The sequence below is a fragment of the Dromaius novaehollandiae genome, chromosome 5 (assembly GCF_036370855.1).
Source record: "Dromaius novaehollandiae isolate bDroNov1 chromosome 5, bDroNov1.hap1, whole genome shotgun sequence".
In the NCBI taxonomy this organism is placed as follows: domain Eukaryota; kingdom Metazoa; phylum Chordata; class Aves; order Casuariiformes; family Dromaiidae; genus Dromaius; species Dromaius novaehollandiae.
In genome coordinates this window covers 3,760,177-3,770,189 of record NC_088102.1, presented here as the reverse complement: position 1 = coordinate 3,770,189, position 10,013 = coordinate 3,760,177, and the positions used below count along the sequence as shown (strand labels likewise).

General features: G+C 42.7%; 1 protein-coding gene across 1 annotated transcript in view; it reads left to right on the top strand.

The window, feature by feature from the left end:
• Positions 1-41: 41 nt before the first annotated feature.
• SOS2 (SOS Ras/Rho guanine nucleotide exchange factor 2) overlaps positions 42-10,013 on the top strand; it is a 57,050-nt gene continuing 47,078 nt past the window's right edge. The window contains exon 1 of the mRNA XM_064511807.1: positions 42-499. Coding sequence (XP_064367877.1) covers positions 413-499 — 87 coding nt within the window. The 5' untranslated portion in view covers positions 42-412. The remainder of the gene's footprint in view (positions 500-10,013) is intronic.

The following is a 10,013-nucleotide window of genomic DNA, read 5'->3' as shown; positions in this document are numbered from 1 at the left end:
CCCGCGCGGCCGCCAGGGTGCGCCGCGGTGGCGGCGGCGGAGGGCGGAGCGGCGGCGGCGCATGCGCGCGGCGGGGAGGCGGCGGCGGTAGCGGGCCGCAGCAAGCGGGGACGGCGGCGTCTCACCCGCCGCGCCGGCAGCGCACGGCGAGCGGCCCGGAGCCCGGCCCCTCCCGCGGCGGATGTGATGGCTGCCCGGGCGGGGGGGTGAGCGAGCGAGCGAGGCAGGCAGCGGCGGCCCCGCATGAGGCGGCCCCGAGCCCAGCGCGGCCCGGCCCGGCCCTGACGAGCGGCGGCGGCTTCTCCCGGGCGCTGCTCCTCCTCCTCCTTCCCCCTCATGCCCCCGGCGCGGTAGCCGGCGGGGAGCGGCGAGGGCGGGCGGGCCCCATGCGGAGGAGCGGCCGGCGGGCAACATGCAGCCGCCGCCGCAGCCCTACGAGTTCTTCGGCGAGGAGAACGGCCCGAAATGGCGGGGGCTCTTCGTGCCCGCCCTGCGCAAGGTCAGTCCGCCCGCGGCGGCGGCGGCGGGTGGGGCGGGCGGCACCTGCGCCTCAGGGCGCCCCTCCCCCACGCGCCGGGCGGGGGGGGGAGGAGGGGCGCGCGGGCCCGGCCCCCCCCCGTAACGGTCACTGCCCCCCTCCGCCCCCCCCCGTAACGGTCCCCTCGCGCGCGCCCCGCTCCCTCAGGGCAGAGCCGCGTCGCGTCGCGGCAGAGGCACCGTCCATCCTCGCGTCTTCCTCCCCCCAAGAAGCGGCTGCCCGCTGCCTAAGCGAGATAACCGCGTGGGGAACCACTCAGCCCGTGATGGGGGAGGGAATTATCCTTTTTTTTTTTTTAGGTGTTTTTCTTCACGGCGCGGTCGGAGGCCAGCGGGGAGCGCGGTGTGCCGCGGCCTCTGGCCCTGCGTCGTTGGCCTGTGGCTCGTGGATTAGCAGGTTGAGGGTCACTTATGTATTTCCTAATACAGTGGATGCAGATCCGGATCTCTGGCGTTGGGTAGTAATGTAATACAAATAATTCAGACACTCCTGAGTGGTTCTTGTTCCCCCCCAATAGTTCTAATAATACTATCAGATCTATAGAGAGTGGAAGTATGGGGTAATAATTCTCTTAAATATATATATATATATATATTTGCATTTGTGTCACTCGTATTGAAAGCTGGTGAGTGCAGCCACTAGTCTTGTGGCCGGCATAAAAACCACTAACCGTCTGCTTGAGGAATCCTGGATTTTCTCATTTTTGCTCCTGAACCTCCTCTTGAGGATGGTAGTTGCTTTCCAGTGTGTCCCGGGAAGCTTGAAGCCTGCCACGCTGCTCTGCCTGCCTGAGGTAGCTGCCAGTGGTTAAAACACAAAACATCTCCTTGACACTAACCACATCCACCCAAACATGAGGTGTAGCTATATCAGTATGACCCAAGTGGATTTCTTTAAATCTTTAAAGGTATTTTTCTTATTCTAAAATAAAAACAGTGTGAAAGTTGGTGGATTAATGATGCTCTTACCAATTCTTACTGTCACTCTGAACACTTGGTTCTGGTGAAAAGAAATAGAGCAGGAACTTAGACTTTCTAAAACAGAAAAAATAAATTTTTAATACCAGTGTCTGCTTGTGAAAATTTGTAGTTGCTTATAGACAATTTTTTTTCCTCCTGGGAAAATTCCCTGTCTGGAGTACCCACCCTTCAGCGTGAAGCAATCCTGCTGTAATGTGTATTTCTTTTATGAACATGCAGTATCAGTGAGTCAAAACAAAATTGTATCACTGTTCCAGTTATTGCAGTCAGGCTTTTAGGAGCCACTTTCGGTTTTAAAATCCTGTTTAAAAGATCAAGTGCCCTAATGTTGACTTTGGAGATTATCAAAACAGAACATTTTAGAAAATTTATGGATTGTTATTTTGTTTACATCTTGCACTTTCACTTTAGATAATGAGTTGAGAGCATTTCCGTTACTTACAGGATAGCTGGAAAATGCTGCGCTGAAACCAAAGCAGCATGCTTTTGCAATCAAAATTTTAGAGAAAGTCTATTGAGCTTCAGAAGTGTTTTAGTTAAACAGCTGGAATCGGAGTTTGTTGAGTTTCTAAACTGGCTTTGTATCACAGTAACCTACTCTGCAAATGCAGAGAGAGTATTTTATTCCCCATTTTTGAAAGCCTTCCTTTTAATGAATGCTTCTTGAAGTAGAGAAACTGGCAATAGAAAAAGAGGAAAGTTTTTGTTTTTCCTTGTGTATGGCGAGGGGTGAGAAATCTTAATTCTAGAATACAAAAGATGTGGAGTGGAAGAACAAGTCAGTACAGTTCACTGACAACAGATAAAATTCAAAAAGCAAGGAAATACTAAGTCTACAAAAGCTTTGAAGAGCTTGATTCTCTTTCATTTGCATTCAGCAAGCTTAAGGTCACTTTTTTATCAAAACAATTTAAAAACATTGCATTTACATTTAATTCTGTGCAGTTGACACTTGACAGAAATCATGATGAAAAAGATTGGTAAAATACGTCAGTTTTTAGTATGTAAAAAAGGTGAGAATCTGTCCTTTGAACAATATTCTGTGTGCACGTAAGCAGTTATATAACCTTCAGATTAGTGCAGAGTGCTAAATTATACCTAACAGTGAGAGGAAAAAGAAACAGAAAAGCAAAACCAAAAGACATGATTAAAATAGACATTTTTGTTTGTTTTTAAATCACTGCATCCTTAGTGCTGCCACCTTGGAATCCAGTAAGTTGAAACTTTTTAAGTAGTGTCGTGTATTTCCTCTCTTCAAGCTGGTAGGTTTACAGGCATGCCCTTACTCTTAAAACATTTGTTTTTCCTCTGTTGCACTGTGCTGAAAATCTCTAAGTAGGAAATGAAAGTCATTATAAAGTCCTGTCAAAGTAAATGAATTAGAAAAATAGCATTTTTATCTGGTCACTTACACCGTGGCTATTTGAACTGTGGTTTGTGCTAAGTAAATCACTTCAAGCAGATCTATGGTTTAAGCTTTATAACGGCTTTTAGTCCGGGAGCTAACTTTGGTTATTAAAGGATCACGACGTCTCTTGGAATAATTCTCCCAGTATGCGCACAGCTGTTCCAACAGGAATCACATGCGTTTCCAAGTCCCTCCGAGTGAGGTTGGCTCCGTTTGAGTCCTCCGTGCTGCTGCCGCCAGCAGGCGTCATCGAAGCTGCTGCTCGGTGGCTCGGGCCAGTTTCAGGGGGCAGTTTGGGAGGGCAGTGAGCTAAGGTCTCCTTCTGCTGCCCCGGCGTCCCCGCCAGTGGAGACAGCAGTGGTGGGGAGCCAGCGCTCTCCTCCCCTCTCCCTTCTCTCCTTCACCAGCTGGCTCTATCTAGCAAGTTTCCCCTCATCCATTCCCGGATCGGGATTCAGGGCCCATTCCTATCTTCCACATGCAGTTTTTGATGGTGGCTTTTTTCCCCCCCTTTTCTAGCCTAATGGCCTCTGTAAGGAAAGATGTCAAATTATGCAGCGTGTTTCTAAAGCTGGCATTTCAGTTTTGTAACTGGGTTTCCCAGTACAGGTCCTGCGCCAAATCTTGTTCTTGCCAATTGTCAGCTTTCTTCCAGATAAAACTTTGCAGAACTGAGATGATTTTCCAAGTTGTGGTCAATGCTTTGATGTTATATGTGTTAATTTTAGACTGGGATTTCAGGAGAGCCTGAGAAAATGAGGCACGAATGTCATGGTGACAGCTGAGTGCTCAACTCCCAGCGACCCTTTGAAGGTCCCAGTTTTTATGGACTGGGCACGCATTCTGTAGAAGTTTGCTGGGAAGAGTCATCGAAAGCTTCGTTAATGCCAAGCATCTTAGGTTGCTACCTGGAATAAACTTCCAGTCGCATGGTTTGGAGAGAGTTCTCAAAATAAAATAGCTGACTCCGTAGAACTAGTGCGTGTTTTTGAAAATGGCACGTAACGTGTCGTTGGATGGGCGCGTACTGATTCATTTGCTGTAAGCTATTCTTTGCACATTCGTAAGATGAATTGTCATCTCTGCACTTTTATACATCCACTGTCAAGTTAAAAATCTATTTCTCCAAACAGGAGCTGTGTAGTCAATTGCTTTACATTCTTAGTTTGTTAAATAGATTTTTCTAAATCAAATTCACACTTGGGTATTTTTGTTTTCATTTTCTCCATTATCTGCAAATAGAAACCGTTAGGCAGTTAATACTTGCATTTTTGGAGGCACTGTACATGTCAGTGTAATCACTGCACTGTACACTATTTGCATTTTCTAAAACAATTCCACTATTGCTCTGGACTACTCATCAAATTTTTAGAGCATGACTAAAGGGTTTATTCTTAGCAAATGTTGCATTCAGAAATATAAAAGACCATTTTGAACACACTTTTGAAGTTTGCATCAATTCAGTGCTATTCTATATTATAAAGCACAAGGGAATTAATAGAACAATTCCCGCTAAGGTTGCAGGTTGGGCTCCTGGTTTGTAATAAAAGTGTAGGGGGTGCTCTGTTTCTCACCTGCTCTGTCAAGTGCAGTTTGCCTGCACGTTTCCCATTGCAAGATCAGGCCCACAGGGTTTGAATTATTTTATGCACTTGACGGCTTTGTAATTTCAACTCTAAAGTTGCTTGTTAGATTATGGTGCTTTAAAATAATACTGATACTTAGTTTTGGTATCTGTTAGGTCATTTAGCTTCTAACAAACATACTTTGAGCTCTGAAACCTCAAAACCTTTGCAGATTTGCAGTACCTGCAAACCTGAGTGCCTTTGTGACCTTCAGCTTGGCAGAAGGTAAAACAAGGGAGGTGAGGGGGATACTTAATTTGAAATTAGCTGTGAAATACGCACTCTCTCTAGAGGTTTGAAGCTGAGATTGTTGCATCACAGCACTGTATCCACGACTGAAACCTGGATGGAGGTGTGGAAGGGAACACTAAGTTCCTATTGAGTGGTAGTTATCAAAACTTCTTTAAACAATAGCTCAATCCCTCCGTACCTTTTTTTTTAATTATTATTTCATTTATTTTTTTGTATAACCGCAGTAGTGGTTGTGTATCTCTATATGTAGTTTTCTGGTCCGTTACTTATAAGTAGCCTGAAATCTTTTTGTCACGCTATCACTATCAGTTTTGATTCACTATCATAAATAATTTTTGCAACCAAAGGGATGGGTCCCTTTTATTACAATCCTGTTTTTTCCACACCTTTTCTGTAGCAGCTATTACCCTGTTTAGCTTAAATACTGTGACTGGATTTTGCAGTTGACAAATAGTAATAGAATTTGCTCAGCCTCTGGCTTGAAATGAAGGTAGTTTTGGGATATGAGGCATTTAAAAATAGTAGGAAGAGTGTAATTTTATTTGGCAGCAGTAGCAAAAGAAACACTTCCTACCTATGTTGTTAAAATGGAATATGGAAATTGGCGTTTGTGTTGGCTTAAGGAATTGCCAGGCTAACGAGTCGCAGAAAGAAAAAAAATTGTTTGCTGCCCTAATTCACTTTGATCTTGCTCCTTTATTCCCCTCGTGTTTGATCATTTTGCCCCTTTTGCATAGTGTGTAATCCATTTATGTGAAGAATTGGATTTAAATCTCCGCACATCTGGTGCCCATGCTTCGACAGCGACTACAGACTGTCACGTGGCTCTGCCAAATTCCCCTTGCACTCTCTCAGTGCTGCCAAATTTCTTGCCAAAACAGTTTTTTTCCCTCCATTCTCCCTTTCTGTAATTCCCCCTTGCTTGTCAAAACAGCATTCCTGTAAATCCGCTAAACCTCATCCCCTCCTGCATCGTTTTTCCTGAAGCCTGAAAAAAAATCATCAAACAGTATAGTTTTCTCTTATTTTTTCATCTCCCAAATTTCCTGCATTTCATGCTCTGATTTGAACTGCTTCACCTGTTGCAATAGATGTCTCTTGTCCACCACCTCTCCTGTTCTCCTTAATCTTTCACGTTTTTCTTCTCCACATAGTGCAAACATCATCTCTTTTGGAGAAGCTGTTGAGTCTGTTATTTGCCTTTATAATTACTTCACTAATTCCTTTTTTCTCAGGCTTTTCAAATGAGTTGTGTACTACATTCCTTGATTTCAGTGGCTTACCCATTGAAAAAATGTGCTTAGCACTATCCCTGAGGACTTCTTTCTTTCCAGTCTTTATAGCCTCTTTCATTCTCCTGACGCTTCCCGCAATTCTTGATGTTGTTTTAGTGACCATATGGTTCACAAAGCAATATCTCTGCCAGTCTGCACTGTCTCCCCTTCTCCACTGTGCCATATTTAAGCTTTGGCATTTTTTTATTTTTTTAGCAGTATGTGTCTTTGTTTTTCACTATATATCATTTTTTATTGCATCCCTCTGTCTGTTCTCTTCACTTTTAGTATAAACTCAAACCTCGCCATGCAGCTTTCCCAAACTCTGCTGCTGTCTGTACCTTGCTGTCCTCTGCTGCTCATGAATTAATTTTTATTTTTAAATCTTCTGAAGACATCATTGAAAAAGTTATTGGCTTGTTCGAATAATTCAGTCTACCTGAGTGAGCTGTTCATATTTGGAAGGAGATGATGTGAAATGGGGGGAGAGGGAGCTTGAAGGTGCTGGATTCAGACTTGGCAATAGCTCTTAGGGAAGCGATATGTTGAATAGTTGGGAGAGACTTGGAATCTGTTAGCGTTAAAGTAGGATGTGTGCAGAGCACTCTCCCCACTGGTTGTGTTGCTTTTCTTCCATCTCATGGGGCAGGGACTGTGTCTTGCTCGTTTAGCGTTTATCTCAACTTAAACAAGGCATTTTGTATAGATAATCTAAATGCTTACTTTCCCATCTGTTTTTAAGGTATAAATATATATGTGTTTGTGTGTATGTAAACACACATACGCATACTTTTTTTTTTTTTCAGTTTCTCCTTGAGCCTTTGCATAAAGAGATGCAATCAGCTGCAGAAAGGAGATGTTACTTGTTTGGATAGAAAAGCAGGGAGTATGAAGATGTTGCAAGAGACAAAAAAATGAACCATAGAGGAGACTAGATGAAGAAGTGAAGCATGGTAGGGAAGTGCAAGCAGGCTAGCACAGGAGAAACTACCAGACGGCAGCTCTTCGGGGAAAGTACGCCTGTGCAGTCATCAGCAATAGCCTGGAATCAATCTAATGGGGGTAGGATCCGGAGGCTCAACCTCGTGCTCTTATTCTCCAGGGCTGCGCTAGCAGTGTTCCAGCACTCAGCTTCACAAAATGCTGTATAAGCGTATTACACGCTATGGCTATATAGGATTACGGAAGAGGATGGAGGGCTAGCGGGTCCACGTTGGTTGATAAACTGTAAATCGAACCGTGCATTTATGCCATTATCAATCTGTGTTTTTTATGTTTGCACCAAGCGCACTTCCCAGCAGATTTTAGGACTGTGTTCTGCAATACTATTCTGGAATGCAGATCCCTGTCTGCTCCACTGATCATGGATGTCTTTTACTTACTCCCCTCAACTTTATTCTCCTCTAGAATATAATATCTATTGGTAGTTAAAGAGCTAAAGCCAAAAAAAAAATTAACTTGGAAGTGGCGTTTTAGGATGACTCTTTAACAAACATCGCTGGATGTAATCACTTCCAGGGATCAATGTATGTGAGATACAACAGCAGGATGCATGATCTGCTTCCAAGATTCCTTTGGTAGCTCTGTAATTGTGTTGTGTGAATACTTTGTTTTGCTAACATGCAGCAAATATTTTAGAATTGCAGTAAAAAGATAAAATGCTGTTTGCAGATCTTTTATTAAATTCTCCTTTGCTTAAGAGACTACTTTGCACCTTTCTCTGTTAGCATTTAATAGTTTAATTGAAGAAAGATGGCCCATCTTATTGGAAGTAAAGTTAGAAATCAGTGTAGTCATTAAAAAAAAAATTTACGGTGCATTTTTATGTGTGTATATCTCTTCAAGTCTTGAAATCTTTGTGGTTCTTTCCAAATGCCTGTAGGAGAGTATTAATTCCACTTGGAAATTGGGGATATCGGTGCCATCATTTTTAACTGAGTAAGAGCATTACAGGCCTTTAAGTTACTGCATCTGATTCCCCCCTCTCTCTCTCCAGAGTGTGAGTGTAAATCATCCAGACTGATGGATTAAAAATGCTTTCGGAGCTGATATTTCATGTTTTTTAGTGGGCAATGTTATCTTTAGAAGAGGAAAGATAAGGAGGAATAAAAGCCCAACTTAAAAAGAGACATTTATCTGATTTGTATTTTCTTCTTCCTGGCTTTTAACATCTCAGGCCTGGGCAAGTCTAGGACTGCTTTCTTTGTCAATGATGTATTTCCATCGACTTGAATGCAGTGTATGGAAACACTGACAAGTGTTGGCAAGATTGTAAACAAGCCATGCTAGTAAATATTTAACTTTTATGTTCTAATTATTTTTCTTGCTCCTAAATTTGTATGCTGTGTTCCTCAAGTAAACAAACAGCCTTCCAAAGTTTTACTTGTCCACTGGTCTAGTATAACTGTGTTTTTAAGAGGCAAGTAAAATATAAATCATTTCTAGGTTAAAATCGGTAACTGTGGGAAAAGGGGAATGAGTAGTTTTTTGTTATGAAAAGTTTGGAAATTTAACAGGCATTTTATGAAGCTGTCCTGTTGGCACAGAAAGCGTTAGAGGCAACATCCCACTAACAGGTTTTGTGGGGGTCTTTTTTTAATCAGAAATTTCTTGTTCTGAAAATGCAAGTAGTACTGGAATATCATTTTCTGAAAATGCAGTTGCTTATTAATAAAAGTAGAGAATAAGTAGAGATATTGTAATCTAGTCTTTCAGAAATACAATTTCATGTGCTTTAGATGGTTTATGCTGCCCAAAGACTTGATTTGCATAAGCATGAGTTTGGGGTATTCCTGTTTTTTATGAACAAACTCTTGTTTTGCGCATGTTCTTATTATGGAGCAAGCTGAGCTTTCTGAGAGGGTTTTACTACCAAAATACATGTATTATGTGAAAATATATTTAGACTGTGTAGCCAAACATCTGGTTTGTCTCATTAGTGCAGGCTAAAAAGAAGTTACTTGTCATTTTTACTCCAATAGTTTTTCCTCAACTTTTTGTTGTTTCAGATCAAATACTCTGATCCATGCCTTTATTCTCTGGACTTCAGAATTGTCCCCTAGATCAGATATTACTGGTGTGAAGTCTGAATCTCAGAACTCTTAAGGTTCAAAATTAAGCTTGCCCTTATATTATATAAAATATAAGATTAGCTCATTTGTAAAACTAATACTGTTGATTATCTCATTGAAAAGCTGTCATCCTCGTCTTTCCTTAACAGACTTTTTTCCCCAGGAGTCTATAAGGAATATTAACATCTCTTTGAGATGGAATTTGGAACTTGACTTCATCTCTGCAGCTGCCTGTTTTCTCTAGAAACTCTTGTGGCATGGTGCATTGTCCTGCCCATCAGAAAGAATGAGGGGTAGGAGCTAAATTTGCTTTTAAGTTCCCTTTCGGTCTCTTCTTGAGCTGCTGCTGGGGTGGATGCAGTCAAGCTCTTGGAGGCAGCCCTGGCAATTCTGCCGCAGGCAAGCGTTAACTGGAGGCTACAGCCAGAGGAGGGAGACGCCCCTGTGAAGCAGCTGCTGGATCTTCATCAAATATGCAAGTGTTGGAGGGGTGGAAGAGCAGGGAGAAGTCAAGAAGAGGGGCAAGGGAAAGAGCTGTTTTAGGAACTCCCATTTAAAGTAAGAGCGTATCCTTTAAATCACCAGAAGGGCCTTAAGGCCATTATTAAATGCCGTACTTAAAGGACTTATGCCTGTTATTTCATTCCTGTTCTTTGGAACAGATCAGGAAGGAATAATCTTATGTGAATGACAAGCAGTGAAAAATAGTTAGTCCTTCTAATCTTAATCTCCCTCTTTAATGACTTCAAGGACTCTGCTTGGGTTGTTTCAGAGAGAGGAGGAGTAAAAAAAAACATGTTTCTGTGATACCTTCTGCTCCGCTTTTTTTTTCTGCAGAGCTGTAGCTGGATAGTGCAACACGTTG